Raw genomic sequence first — 16,309 nt, forward strand, 5'->3', positions numbered from 1 at the left:
AGTTTCTTGCATACTGTTTCCCAGACACCACCCTCAGTTCCTTGCCAGGGTGGAACAGAGCAGTTTGGAACATGGCAGCTGACTTCTGTCTGTGAAGCAAGTGAGTGAAAGCAAGAAAGAGCAAGGTGAAATCACTGTATTTTTGTAATTTAATATCGGAAATAAACATCCCAACATTCTTTTCATAAAGCAAGTCATAAAGTCTGGTTGGGTTGACATAACAAAAATACCATAGACTGGGTGGTTTCAATAACAGAAATTTATTTCTCACAGTTCTGGAGGCCGAGAAACCTGAGATCAGTATGTCAGCAAGGTTGGGTTCGTGAAGGTGAGGACCTTCATGCTGAATTGTAGATGACTAACATCTTACTGTCCCTTTCTTGAAGGAGAGAGCAAGCTCTAGTTTTTCTCTTCTTAAAAAGGACACTAATCCCATCATGGAGCTCTACCCTTATGATGTCATCTAAACCTAATTACTTCCCAAAGATCTCAGCTCCTAATATCATCCCTATGGTCTTAGAGTTTCAACGTATGAATTTGGGGAGAACACAGTTTGTAACAGCTGTCTGCCACAAATATGCTTTTGTTCACATTTTAATTGAAAGATATTTGGCCTTTTATTACTGAGTTGTATGAGTTCTTTATATACAGAATGAGAGCCCCTTATGAAATATATGATTTGTAAGTATTTTCTCTCATTCTGTGGATTGTCTATGCTTTCTTGATGGTTATGTTTTGCAATTCAGAATTTTAAGTTTTGATGTAGCCAGTTTATCTTTTTGTTGAATGTGTTTTTGGCAGTAGATATTAAAGAAACCATTACCAAATCCAATGTAATGAAGATTTACTCCTGTTTTCTTCTAAGAGGTTTTTTTTTTTTTTTTTTAAATAGGTTTAGCTCTTAATTTATGTGTATGAGTTCATTTTTGTGTGTGATGTGAGTTAAGGGCTCAACTTCATTCATTTGCTTGTCGATATCTATTTGTCCCAACACCATTTATTGAGGAGGCTATCCTTTTCCCATTGTATATGTATTCCTGGCACTCTTGTCAAAAGATTACTTGACTTTCCTGCTCTCCATTGTATTCCATTGATGTGATGTTCATCCTTATGTAAGTAAGCACCACCCTTTTTGATAACTGCCTTGGTAGTAAGTTTTAACATTGGAAAAACTTTGTTATTGTTTTTGTTTTAGCTATTCTGGGTTCCTTACATTTCCACATGAATTTTAGAATAATCTTGTTCATTTCTACAAAAACACAAAACAAACAAACAAAAAAAACTCATGTAGTTGAAATTTTGATAGGGCCTTTATTAAATCTGTAGACTACATTAAAGAGTATTGTCATCTTAGCAATATTAGGTCTTCTGATCCATGTATGGGGGATGTCTTTCCATTTATTTAGGTCTTTGATTTTTTTTAACAGTAAATTACAGTTTTCGTTATATGAGTCTTACGCTTCTTTTGTTAAATTTATACCTATGTATTTTATTCTTACGCAATTATAAATGGCATCGTTGTCTTAATTTTATTTCCAGATTGTTTATTGCAAGTATACATACATGGGTTTTTTTTTAAATTAATTGATTTATTTTTTATTTTAAAAAGAGAGAGAGACTGGGGAAGAGGGGCTGAGGGAGAATCTCAAGCAGGTTCCAGACTCAGCATGGAGCTGGTGTGGGCTTGATCCCTTGACCCTGAGATCATGATCTGAGCCTAAATCAAGAGTTGGACACTCAACCGATTGAGTCACCCAGGTGCCCCTACAAACATGGTTTTATAAATTGATCATGTATCCTGTAGCTTTGCTGTATTTGTTTATTAGCTCTACTAGTTTCTTTAATGGATACCTTAGGATTTTCTGTATACAAGATCATGTCATCTTGTATGACATGACATCATGTCATCATGACAAGATTAGTCATTCTTTTCAATCTGATGTCTCATTTCATTTTCTTGCTTGATTGCCTGGCTGAAACCTCCAGTACAATCTTGAGTAGCAGTGATGATTAAATATGTTAACTAGAGGTTTTTAGAGATGCCCTTTATGAAGTTGAGGAAGTTCCCTTCTGTTCCTGGTTTGTTGAGTGTTTTTTATCAGAAAAGTTGTTGGATTTTTATCAGATGCTTTCTTATGCTTATTGAAATAATTATGATTTTTGTTCTCTATTCTGTTAATATCGTATATTATGTTGACTGGCTTTTTAAAATCCTGAGCCAACTTACAGTTCTGGGATAAATCCTACTTTGTAATCTTTATTATGTGTTGCTCAAGGTCAGCCACAGGTGAGAGCATATCAATTCTTCTGTTGAGCCTTTGTACAATTCTGTACATGTGTGGTCTTCTAGATTCACAGGCATATGTTGGAACTTTTCAAAGCCCCTGTGGACATCTCATTTCCCAATCATTCTTCTGAAATATTTTGAACACCTTCCTGTTTGACCTGTTATTGTCTCCCCAGGCAGCAGAGATGTTAAAACAATTGACACTGATTATTTTTGAAAAATGCCTGGGGTAGGTGTGGATGTGGGTGGGAGGAGGAATATGCAGTACTCAGTGGGTGACTTTTGAGGTCAGATAAAGAAAAAACCCTGAGGGGCCCCTGGGCGGCTCAGTCAGTTAAGCATCCGACTCTTGGTTTCGGCTCAGGTCGTGATCTCGTGGTCTCCTGAGTTCAAGCCCCATGTCAGGCTCTCTGCTGACAGCATGGAGCCCATTTGGGATTCATATCCCCTGTCTCTCTGCCCCTCTCCCACTCATGCTGTCTCTGTTTCTCTCAAAATAAATAAATAAACTTAAAAAAAAACAAAAACAAAAACAAAAACAAACATGCCTGTGAGTGGGGTTTTCCGGGGAATGGCCAGCCAGGTCATGTGATGTCAGTTACCTGGGAATTAGGCTTTGAAGTTGCTCCAGCCCCATTCTGTCAGGCTTCTACAGTGGAAGGTTAATTTAGTATAGTACAGAGAAGACATTGATAAGAAAAATCCAAAAGCAGAGATCAGTTTTACAGCTCTTTTCTAAATTCCAGTGGAGATAATTACCCAGATTCTGGGTAGTGGCATTGGAAATGGAGAGGAACCTTCAGACGTTGTCTCATCAAGAAGGATTTGGCAACTGTGTTTACAGTGTAGTTATTTAATGTAACATTTGTTTATGTCTGTTGTCCAAAGTTCACTACATGTTTAGTGTAAGATATAAAAAAGCATACACACAAAAAAGACAAATTTTTAGGAAATACCTGTTACAAAAGGATTATTTTTCCTGTATTATGAACTTGTAGTGTCATAGTGTTTCTTTTGTGAAAGTAGAGCCAGGCTATGAATTTTAACAGCACTTCTTATTGAAGTATGTACAGTAAGTCGGTGCCATAGTACTTTAAATTTTGTAGTTAATTTTGCTCTTTTCCCCCCATTTCAGGTGGATGCACGGAGCATACCAGTGTTAGCAAAATGGCAAAACTCATATAGCATTAAAGTTGTACTTCAAGAGCTAAGACGTCTAATGATGTCCAAAGAAAATATGAAGCTTCCACAGCCACCAGAAGGACAAACATACAACAATTAATTTTAGTGGATCTCAAACTTGTCTTAAATCAACAGCCTTCTACTCATGTTAATGTCTTGATTAAATATCACAATGCAAAATACCCACACATTAAGTAAAAGAATTCCAGCTGGTAAACATGACCTGGACATTTGTAAGAATATATTTAATATATGTACACCATTATGTTTTCAGCTTACAGGAGGAAAAATGCAGCACCATTTTTTTTCTCTTGTTAAGGCACTGTCATTTAAGCATAAACCTGGAGTACTCAAAATAGAATTCAGGTTTACAAGATGAAAGCATGGAGAGAAGAGTCAGATGCTGTGGAAGCATGTGTGTTTCTGAAAAGTAAAAAAATCTCAAGAAGGAAAAACAGAAATGGCATGCTTTATCCATCTTGCTTAGCGAAAGAGCTTCAAGTTGAAATTGTCTAAAGTAGCAGGTACAATGAATCTTGTCACAAATTGTGTTAATTTTTGAAGCGGTGTGGGTGCTGACTACTAGTAGTATCAAAAATATGTTCAGGATTGTTTTGATACCTGTATTTATGATAAAAAAATGTCGTGGGGGAGGCCGATGAGTATCTGTTAAAAGCCGTTCCTGTGTGTTACATGTAACAGACATGGTAAATATTTGTTTACAGTCTTTGTTTGACAAACCATGCATTTAAGTGAAATCAACAAAAAAAGGAAATAGGTGTATGGATATGTGATTTTGAGATTAAAGTTAGTCTTAAAATGTAAATAAAATGTGGAACGTGTCCTCAGAAACCGTGCCATTTCTATTATATTGATGTGGTATATGTACAGTACCTTGCTGAGGTAGCAAAAATTGGAATTATTGTAGCTATTCATCTATAAACACCTTTTATTATTACTCTATTTTGTATACTTCTTGTGAATTGGAATTTGCAGAGTATCTCAGAGAACAAATTACCGAATTAGTTTAATTTCTTCTTTGGAGAAGGAGGAATCCTGGGTATTAATTATATTTTGAATTTGAGTTTACCAGAAATATTATTTAAAAATGTTTGAATTCTAGCAATTCTGATAGAATTATAGACTACAGATGATCCAAGTACACATTCCATTTTTAATTCTTGACTTTTCTGTGACATGTCTTCCCCTAGTGCTGTTAATACTTACTAATTGGGACTAATTGTATCCAGTTTCACTTAATCTCCACTTTGGCAGACGCTAATTTTGACCTGAAAGTTCATTTGTGTTCTGCCTTTACCGAAATAGGCTTCAGGTCACTTTTTCATTTCAAAGCACTGGGTATGCTACTTTGTTAAAAATACTCCCTTCTTATGAATTCACTGCAGAAAATAGAAAGGTGGTCAGGTAGCAAGGACGAATTTCTCAAAGGTGTCCTGACATGTTTTTATCAGTGCATTCAAAGTTAAAGATCTGGGCTACTTTTTCTTGATCGATAATACATAAAAGTCAGTGACAGTTTGTCTAAAGTTACTAATTTCAACATGGCTATTCTTTTTCATTATCAAAAGAGGTTTAAAATGCTTTCAAATGACAGATAGAAAATATATACACACAAATTAGTGCATGTCTAATTTATTAAAGTAGGTTTGAAATGAATTCTTACCTTGGAATACATTCTTAAAAATTTTAAATGGTTGAAGATGAACTTGAATTACAGTGGCATCATATGCAAGACCATTGGCAATGGTCTGAATCAGTTTAACTCCTTTTCCACTTTGAGAATGTGTCTTGTCACACATGGGGACTAATAATCATTTGAATGCTGTTAAATAATTTATATAGTGGTGGGCTGAGAGTCTGAGTACTTGGTCACTTGTCCTTTTCCCTTTTCCCATATCCACTATTGTGAAGGGTTTCTTCTCTCAAGTATATGTTGTGTGAGTCAGCCCTAGAATGTTTATTTCCTCTGTTTTGTCTTTGGGACTGTGGATCTCTGCAGAGATCTGCATGCCAATTAGCCAGTTCCCAAAGCAGAACCCATTTTGCATGTCACAATCAAGATATACATGGCAATCTAAGACACACTGGTTGATTATGGAAGGAGCTAATGTAGAGCTGCTCTTAATTACAGTAACATTTCTAAGGCTGCATTTTTGAAGCAATTTTTCCTTGGTTTTCTAAAGTGGCTAGGGTTGTAGGAATGTGTGGTATTAAATGAACTGTAAAATTGCCTTTGAAACTTGTTTAAAAGGCTAGCAGTTGTGACCCTAGGGGGATGATCATATATTAATAAAGATTACAAAAATAAAATTCTTGTCCTGTTAGGTCAGTGTTATGCTTTAATGGTTTTAATTACTAGTTTTCAGAATTGCTGATTGTAACATTTTACTAATATTTCAAAGTAATGGCATTTATTAGGGGTTTTCAGAATTTTGACACAAACATTTGTAAGGATAGTCAGTAGTATTTGAGTCTTCTGGGTGTAATACATAAGAAATTTATAATTTCAGATTATCCTTTTAAAAGAATTTATCACTTCAGTTTGAGTGCTTGGAGAGTATATTAGTTTCACTACATATGGTTAATTAGTCTGGATAACTTAATGCCAATTCATTGATTTAAACATTTCCCACTGAAAAATATTATTGATAAATATATGTAAAATTAATATTGTATTGAATTTCGAGGAGGCAGATGGAAACTATTAGCACATTATCCTTAATAGATTTGGTGTGTATGGCTTTGGGTGGTTCTGGTAGGTGCATCATGGAATTACTTTGGTCAGAACGATGTTAATGTTTTTAGTGAGCACATGACTATGTTCTTACGTGCATTTTAAAGACTATAGGTACTAATGATAAAGTCATGAATAATGGGATTTGGGAGGTATTTAAGGTTATTTTTCCCCTAATTTCTTTTTAGAAGTATATTTTTTAGACGTGTAGAATCATAGTATCATTTATTGCTGGGGAGGATCTGAAAGGCACTGATTTTACTTTTCTGATAACTATCAATATAATTTTCCAGTACCAACTTGATTGATTTTTGGTTATTTTCACAAAAAGTTTCCAATTTTCACAATTCTGGACAGTATATGTATTTTGAATATAAAATAGAAACATAAAAAGGAATGGATGCAGTGTATTACAGAATTGGTAAGAGCATTAGCTGTTAATTCCCACCCAGTACCTTGTTTACTAAAAAGCAGGAAATGTATGGAAATAAAGTATCTTTTATGCTAAAGTTATAGTATGTCTTATAGAAGTTACAAAGAGTGGATGGAGATCTTACCATAGTTCACACTGAAAATGTTATTTTAAAATTATAGTGGAGCGTTGAAAATAAAAGATACACCATGAGCATTTTCTGAAGAGAAAATTTTGAAGGTATTTGATGATACAGAAAGTGACGTCAGAACCATCGTTTTGTGAAATAAGGGAGTTTTGGAAACTCCTGGGGTGAGTACATGATTAAAAGAATAATAATTGGCTAGGAAGAGGTTGCCATGGTGTTTACATCCTTAGTAGGATAGTCTCACCAAAAAAAAAAAAAAAAAAAAAAAAAAAATTCCTAAGGGTCTGTTTCATCTCATTTTACATATAGTCTGTAAGAACAACCCACAAGTTTTTTTGGCCAGTTCATTTAGGAAATCAATGATGAAAGCCAGATAGATCTCACTTTCTTAACTTAGATTTCAGTAATCATTTTTCTGTGAAGTGAGTAACTGACCAAATACCATGTAAGGTTTGTGCCGCGATCCATCTGCCAAAAGTAGACTTCTGTGAATCACTTTGTCTTGTCCTTGTTCAATAATTAGCTACGTAAGTGTATCTAGAAGTTTTGGCAGCCAAGAAATTCTGCAAAAGTGAAGTTAATATTCTACCCCCAAAGGAAGGCTAACAGTCGACACTAAGAATCCCAATAGTAATGAGAAACCTGTGGTCAGTAAAGAGGCAAATTATTGAGTTGAGAGTAAACGCTTTTAGTTGTTCAGTGCAGTAGTTGAGTAATTTTTAAAAATATTTTTTTCAAAAATTATAAGGAATCACTATTAACACTTGAGTGTATATTTTTCATGCCATATAATTAATTGCCTTGTTTTAAAACATTAGATAACAAGGTAATCTGGAAAATTTACAATGTAATGTGAAGTGAGGTTTTAACAGGATATCCTCATATTGTAGTAAAATTAGTTACAGTCAACAAGTATGGTAATTATAAATGCTTTATTACAGGGTGGTATTTTGCAGCCTTTGTGGTTTAGCAGCCTTTACTTTAATAGAGGAACGAAAGTAGATTTTCTTCACAGTTGATAACTGACAAAGACAAATGTATCGTTTTACTCCTTTTCAAGCCAAGTAAGTAATAATGATTGTCAGATGTCCAGATTATATCTGTTATCATAAATTATCTTTCTATTGCTATAATTTAAAAAATCTAGATAAAGTGGGCAAATAGACTTCTTCAGTAATTGCAATACTCAAGTGAAAATAATGGAGTACACAAGAAAAGTAAAATACTTAGTTGCCTGGGTTTCTCAGTCTTTAGTAATGTATGGACTTCTTTAAGGAGAAAAATAATACTTGTGGACTCAGCATTGTTTTGAATTATTTTTGTTAAAACATTGTTTAATGCATAAAACTGTACTAATGCAAATGTTGTATATGCTCTTGGGCCTTTATAAAATTATAAAGTAAATTGCATACAACTACAGAGTAATTAAAATGTAAAATAATTTAGAATTGAGGATGTTTTATTTAATCTGCTTGAAATGTATATATTGGTGTTATCTCTTGCCTTTTTCTGTCTTTTTTTCTTTTCTGTTTTCTTCTTTCTTCCATGTCTATACTGTGGTGTGCTGCTCGACCTCAAATTTTCTTACCTTTTTTTCTCTTGCCAGATTGCCACAGAAACATCCTTGCTATGTGATCTGACCTTCATTTGATGTAAATACAGTTCTGTATTAAGTCTATTATTCTTTTCTATTAGCCAGACAGTTTGAAAAGAACTAAAACTCCTGAGTGTACTTTGAGACCCACATTTGTCTTAAACCTTTGATTATGAAGTATTAGAGGGATATTCACTTTGCTGTCAGTGTGGTCCTGCATAGGAAGGAAAATTATTTATGATCGGTGATGATAGATAACTTGATATATTGATAACATTTTAATTTAGGGTAACACATTTTAATCAAGGTGTCTTCAAGCTAAATGGTGCGATCCCCAAGCTCAGTTGTAAGGGGTGCTGAATATGTTTATTGGTTTAGAATATAGACTGCAGTTAAAAGAGGCCCCTCCCTTTCTGTTTTGACTACTCTACCATCATTCTCTGGGGAATCTTCCTTTTCACAGTCTATGGTCACGTTTGTTCTTCTTGTGACCAATTTTGTTCTGTCTTGTTGACTGGGTGTTTCCTTTCAGCTCCTTTAGGCACTTTCAGTTTTCCCCATCATCTTGGTTGTGATCCCTTCCATCTTCTTCCTTTGATGTCAAAACTAACCATGAATTTGAAGAATACTCTTGGGAGTTTGCTTCACCAGCTTGAACCACTTGTTATGGCCTCCTTCCTACCACGTGCCCTTTGTTTATCACCTCTGTTAATGTTTGTAATCCTGTTTCCTTCACCTGAATCCTCTCCTAACTTCTTTACCACTCTGATTTGTAGGTCTTTTTCTCAACCTATCACTGTTGTCCTCCTTTGTCCTCATGTGTTGAGGTTTTTGGCTTTACTTCTGAGGCTTGATGTCTAAGCATCTAAATATGGTGGTCATGATCATCACAATAATAAATGTGTAAAGTTATTTATAAATCTATTCTAATAATTAAATTATTTGAGTTTTAAATGACATACCTCCAAAGTATATTTTTTGAAACTAAAAATAAAGAATTGGATGTTTTCTTATTTGAGATACTTAAGATCATTAAAAATACCACCTTTTGAAAACAAATGAATTGGGCTGCAAAGAAATGTTAGAATTATTTATTTGGATTACAAATTGTTGGAATCATGACTGCCAGAAATGAGGTAACTTTTTATATGATGAAAACTTTATTGAGTTCTGTTTACCAAACACATTAGGGAAGTTACTTTCAAGACTTCCCTGTGTTAAGTCCTTGTGAAATGCTACTTACTAAGTACATGGATACAGATGATAATATTGAGGTGATACATACATTTAAATTATGGTCAACTATTGGTTTTTGAGTGAATGATCACATCTGCATGGAGAGAGCCTAAGTGCCCATTAGCAATAAGGTTCTAAGGGGAACAGAATAGTAATATTGATAACAAAGAACAGTAGAGAGGAAGCTAGTACAAGTCCTGGGGCAAATACCATTTTGCCATATGCCCTATGACTTTGGGCCAGTCGGCCTCTTTAACCACCTTCAGTTTCTTCCTGTAAAGTCCATGTTTACCCAGAGTTGTGGTTTCATGAAATAATATGAATGTTTTAATTACAGTCTGATATAGAGTGATCAATAAATGCTAGCTAGAATTTAATAATGTTATTAATCTAAGAGCATTAAATCTTAAATGATGTTAAAATATGCATTTGCATCAAGTCTCTACTATGTAAAGTGTGGGCTGATTTTTCAAGATGTTATATGAGGTTATGTAGACTTCACTTAACCTGCTTGTGCATTCTGGATGAGTTTATTTTTAATTTTATTTTAGTTTAATTATTTTGAGAGAGACAGAGACAGGGTGAGTGGGGGAAGGGGCAGAGAGAGAGGGAGAGAGAGAGAATGCCAAGCAGGCTCCATGCTGCCAGTGCAGAGACCGACTCGGGGCTCGAACGCATGAAACTGCTAGATCATAACCTCAGCTGAAACCAAGCGTCAGGCATGCCTGGCACCCCTAACACTTCCCTCTTCTGCATTTGGGTGTAGTAGGCCTGGTGGATCCACCTCTGGATGGGCACAGTTGCTTCGGCCCCAGCAACAGGTCTCCATGATGACATCCGTTGGAAAGAGGTAAACTTACCTGTAGCTCAAAAGAAAGCTTGCATAACTTGGGCTGAAAGCCCCACTATTTCGACTGCATTGCAGTAGAAAATTTCATATATGCAACCTACCATAAAACCTATGTATGTGCTAAGGAATGGGATTAAAGGAAAAGGAAACTATATTTCGAATTTACCTCTTCCACTAATCATCTTCACTTGTGAATATAATCACAGTGAAGTCCCTTGAGTTGTGGACTCCACCTACCCCCTGCAGAAAAGTCTACTTGTAGTAAATGTCATTATGTGGTGTGTTGAAGCAAATCTCAAGAGTAGGGCTTTCCTCTTACTAAACCTTGCCTTCTGCGGTTGTATATAATGTAATCCTGAAAGGTTAGAACCTTAGTAAATGATTATTCAATTGGTTTTTATCAAGCAAAGTTAAAATGTGGGTTAATATTTGCTCCTAATTCCCCTGCTAGGTGTTAAAAGACTGGCTTTTAATAATGGCTTTACCAGTAACAGTTGTCTGATTTTGATCAGTTGATTTTATTTGGTTAGTTATATTCATTAATTCAACAGAAGTGTATTAGGTTCCTACAGTCCACCCGGCACGTATACAGTGGTGAGTGTCACACAGTGTCTTATGGTTACAATCTACTAGGGCTTAGCGATTGGCAAATAGGCAACTTGTCTAGTGGCAAATACCAAGAGAAGTGGTGAAGTGTTGTCATTTGGGAGACGTTCATAGAAAGCACCTACCCTTGGGACTCCTAAGGTTCTTGAACACCTATGTATATTATCTTTGATAGCATATCCTTTAAAGAGAATAGAAACCATACCTAAATACTGGTTTGCTCATCCTGGTGTTTGACAACCTGTGAATTGTTAAAGGGTTGTATTATCATTTAAAAATAACATAGCCTTTAGACAGCCTACATGTTCTGGAGTAGTTTCCTCACCCATGAAAAGGAAGTTGGAGTAGGGAAGTTCTGAGATGTTTTCAGAGCCAAGTTCATTGATTTTTTCAGTCATTTACAGTGTGTGCTCTAAGTATCATAGAATGCTTTACAATGTGTTAAGTCTTGCTGGTCCTGTGGGGGCACGCAGAATAATAGTTTTATTTGCATATAGTGTGCAGTCTGGAAAGGATTTAATTTAGTAGTGTTAGACCAAAACTCAGATTTTAATGGCATTTTGGGGGGGGGGGGGTTGTTAACAAAATACAGAGTTTAATTCAGTACCTTTGAGATAGGGCCTAAGGTTCAGTATTTCTTAACTCCCACTCATGTCCTTTCATTGGTGGACCAAACTTTCAGTACCAAAGGGTCTAATATACAGTAATTTGGGGAAAAGTAACGGAAGTGTCTTTAGCATATAGCAGACACTATTGAATAGGAAATGTAAACTATGTTTGGGTGCTTAAGCTCATTCTCTTGCTCTCTAAAGAGGAGCACACTACAGAGTGTGCTGATTCTCTTTCTGAATTCTCCCTTCTTGCTTACTTTTCTGGCCCTCTGCTGTTAGTTCCTCTGGTGTTCTTCTCCAGCCCCATACTTGAGCTCTGCAGACTGTCAAAGCATGTGTGTTTGTATATGTTTGGGGGTGGTGGTGTAGGGGTGATTCCACCCCAGATTTTTGTTTTTGCAAAACAAAGGAGATTTCTTTCTAGTAGGTTTAAGAACTTTAAGTTACTATTATTATTTTTTAATGTTTATCTTTGAGAGGGACAGAGAGACAGAGCATGAGCTGAGGAGGGGCAGAGAAAGAGGGAGACAGAATCTGAAGCAGGCTCCAGGCTCTGAGCTATCCAGTGCAGAGCCCTACACAAGGCTTGAACTCATGAGCCTCCTTGAGATCAGGAGCTGAGCTGAAGTCAGATGCTCAACTGACTGAGCCATTCAAGCACCCCTTGGATGATCTTTATTTTAATTTCTTTCTCTCTAGTTCTGAACTTCAACACATAATGTGGGGTTAGGTGGAATGCCTCTTAAAACATTCCAAGCACTACAGACATTTCTCTTTCTGAGGTTGTATTGTTACTTTATTTGTGGTCTTCCTGTCCACACTCACGGATGAATATGACTGTTCTCTAATTTTGAGACCATTTCTTTTGAGAATCATTTCTCATGTAATAATGATGGTTCTTAGTACTCGATTACCAATGCGTTTAGATGTGTTCCCTGGGCAAGGAAGAACTCAGCTACTTGTCAAGAGTCAGCTATGTTGAAGGTGTATCTTGCTAGAATCACAGATGGGGAGTAGTGATATCATGAGTCACCTTCATGTCAGAAAATATTTTAGTCACTGAAAATTACCTGTTGTTCCCAAATATACTAGTTTTCTGAATTGTCTCTGAACAAAGAGTAAAAGGCAAATAAAAACCCCACAGTGACTTCCAGAACTTTGCTATCAGCTCACTTTCTAAATAATTGTGTTCTAGCCTGGATTGAAGATTTTGTTTTATTTTGTTTTTAAATTAATTTTTTGTGTATAAGCTTTTGCATGGACATATGTTTTCATTTCTCTTGGGGTGACACCTAGGAGTAGAATTGCTGAGTCATATGGTAGCCGTGTTTAATCATTTGAAGAACTGCCTGGGTGTTTTCTGAAGTGGTGTCATTTTACATCTCTACCAGCAGAGTGTGAGGGTTGGGACTTCTCCACGTCCTTGTCAACACTTACTGTTTTTGATTCTAGCAATGCTAATGGGTATGAAGTGGTATTTCGTTGTGGTTTTTACTAATCACTAATGATGCTAAGCCTCTTTCTACAAGATTGTTGGCTATTTGTTTATTTTCTTTAGAGAAATGTCTATTCAAGTCCTTTGCCTCTTGTTAAAATTGTGTCCTTTGTTGTTTTATTGTTGAGATGTAAGAAATGTTATATATTCTGGGTAGTAGACCCTTATCAGATACCTGGTTTGCAACCCATTCTTTGTGTTGTCTTTTTACTCTCTTGACAGTATTCTTTGATGCACAAAAGTTTTTAATTTTTATGCAGTCCAATTTTTCTATTTTTTTCTTTGGTTGCTTGTACTTTGGTGCATCTAAGTAATCATTGCTTAGTCCAAAGTCATTATGATGGCTAGTTTTATGTTGTCAACTTGGCTAGGCTGTAGTAACCAGTTATTTAATCAGACATTAATCTAGGATACCTGTTAAAATACTTTATAGATGTAGACGCAGATACAGACAATGTCTACAATCAGCTGGCTTTAAAGTAAAGGAGACTGCTCTCAATAATGCGAGTAGGCTCCTCCAATCAGTTGAAGGCCTTAAGAGAAACACCTGAGGTTTCCTGGTGGAGAATAAATTCTGCATCAAGTCCTGCCTCAGTTTCCAGCCTGCCAGTCTGTCCTACACATTTCAGACTTTCCAGGTCCCCACAGTCAGTTGAGCAAGTTTCTTAAAATAAGTCAGTCTCTATGCTGCGTCTGTCTGTCTATGTATGGTGTATATGTATGTATGTATCCATACATCATCTGTTTATCTATCTCTATTGATTGATTGGTCTGTTAGTCTATCTGGTTGTTTATCTATCATCTCCTATTGGTCCTGACTAACAAAGATTTACATCTATGTTTTCTTCTCCAAATTTTATACTTTTAGCTTTCACATTTAGGTCTTTGATTCATTTGAATTAATTTTTGTATATAGTGTGAGGAAGGGGTCCAACTTTATTATTTTGCATGGTGATATCCAGTTATCTTGGCACCATTTGTTGAATGGTCTTGGCACCCTTGTCAAAAATCAATTTGTCATATATATTATGACATATATTATCATATATATATATATATATATATATATATATATATATATATATATATATTTATTTATTTCCAGGCTTGCAATTCTATTGCATTGATCTGTAAGTCTAGCCTTAATGCCAACACTTCACTGTCTTGATTGCTGTAACGTTGCAGTAAGTATTGAAATCAAGAAGTATGAATCCTCCAATGTTCTTGTTTTTTTAGATTGGGCTATTCTGGGTCCTTTGCATTTCCATATGATTTTTAACATCAACTTGTTCTGACGAACAAAAAGAAAGTTGAAACCGTGATAGAGATTGCATGGAATTTGTGGATTGCTTTGGGAAGTATCCCCATTTTAATAATATTGAATCTTCCAACCCATGAACATGGGATGACTTTATTTATCTGCATCTTCTTTAATTTCTTTCACCAATGTTTCATAGTTTTTCTTTTCTTTGTAGTGTACAAGTCTTGCACTTCTCTTTTAACTTTATTACCTAGGTACGTTACTGTTTTTGAGGCTATTGTAAAGGGAATTGTTCTCTCTTAAAAAAAAATTACTGTTTATTTATTTTTGAGAGAGAGCAGGGGAAGGGCAGACAGAGAGGAAGACAGAGGATCTGAAGTGGGCCTTGGGCTGACAGCAGAGAGCCCTGTGTGGGGCTCAAACCCATGAATCGTGAGCTCATGACCCGACTGGAAGTCGGATGCTCAACCGACTGAGCCACCCAGGTGCCCCAGGAATTGGTCTCTTAATTTCATAGATGATTCATTGCTACAACTGATTTTTGTGTATTGATCATATGTCCGTAATATTTTTTTTCTTTGCTGTAAGCTTCCTGAAGAGAACAAATGTGTACTCTGTAGGTCTAATGTATTTGTGTCTTAATGAGGTTGATTTTATATCCCCGAGAATCTAAGCCTTTACTGCTTTTCATTAGTAGCCTTTACATTATTCCCAGTGACCAGCACTGTCAGTCACAGCAATTTATAAAATCATATGATGAGACTAGTTGTTAGGCATTAACTGAAGTTTAATTCCTCTCTCCCAAACATTGATCTTTGCTTCCTTATTTGTTAGATATGTGCTTAGAATGAAGGATGTTTATTACTGTACAAAGGGCATAATTTCCATGGAGGGTATGAAAATGAAGCACATGCAATAAAGACAACAGTATGAAAACCAACATTCCATGTTGTCTGAGTTGTGATTATTCTGGAATAGTTTGTTATAATTTCAGATCTTCGAATCCCTGTCTCTAGTGATTCTGAACATTGGTATAACAAACCTAAAAGTGCCTCTAAAATTATATGAGGGGGTCATTTAAAGTTGACACTTTAGAGAAATTTTTATTTAGCATTTTGTGTGTGTGGGAGTGGGGCAGTGAAAGGGAGGCCTCTTGAGTTTAAAGTTTCTCATCCATGCAACTTTTTGTCCAGTTAAACATAATTCTTGACATTAAAGCATGATTTTTGAAAATTGAACCATTTATTAAACTCACATTTTTACAACTATTTTTGTAACTGATCTTCCTGTTTTTCAAAACTCTATGTTTATATTGAAGTATTTTAAAGTAAGATGTAGACATTTTAACATTTACCTCTAAATACTTCTTAAAAATAACATGGGTCCTGCATAGCCAAAGTATTATCAAAACTAACATAATAATAACTTTTTATAATGAGATATAATTGACATGTAACATTAATTTCAGGTGTACAACATAATGATTCAATATATGTGTATATTGTGAAATGATCACCACAGTAAGTCTAGTTAATATCTGTCACCACACATAATTACAAAACATTTATTTCTTGTGGTGAGAACTTTTAAGATGTGCTCTTTCAGCAGCATTCAAATATACAATGCAGTGTTATTAACTGTAGTCACCACTGATTATTACATCCCCAGGATTTATTTATTTTGTAACTGGAAGATTGTACCTTTTTATCTTCACCCTTCTTCTGCAAACCATCAATCTGTTCTCTGTATATAAAGTTTGTTGTTTTTTTTGATGCCACATATAAGTGAGATCATGGTGTATCTATCTTTCTCTGGCTTGTTTCACTTAGCATAATAACTTTTAGGTCCATCCGTTTTGTTGGAAATGGCAGG

At 35.4% G+C, this 16,309-nt stretch overlaps 1 protein-coding gene across 1 annotated transcript in view; it reads left to right on the plus strand.

Moving 5' to 3' along the window:
• The window catches only part of UBE2V2 (ubiquitin conjugating enzyme E2 V2), a 45,017-nt gene extending 41,326 nt beyond the window's left edge, over window positions 1–3,691 (plus strand). Inside the window, exon 4 of the mRNA XM_042923132.1 lies at window positions 3,423–3,691. Coding sequence (XP_042779066.1) covers window positions 3,423–3,569 — 147 coding nt within the window. The 3' untranslated portion in view covers window positions 3,570–3,691. The remainder of the gene's footprint in view (window positions 1–3,422) is intronic.
• Window positions 3,692–16,309: the final 12,618 nt, after the last annotated feature.

This window comes from Panthera leo, chromosome F2 (assembly GCF_018350215.1).
Source record: "Panthera leo isolate Ple1 chromosome F2, P.leo_Ple1_pat1.1, whole genome shotgun sequence".
NCBI lineage: Eukaryota > Metazoa > Chordata > Mammalia > Carnivora > Felidae > Panthera > Panthera leo.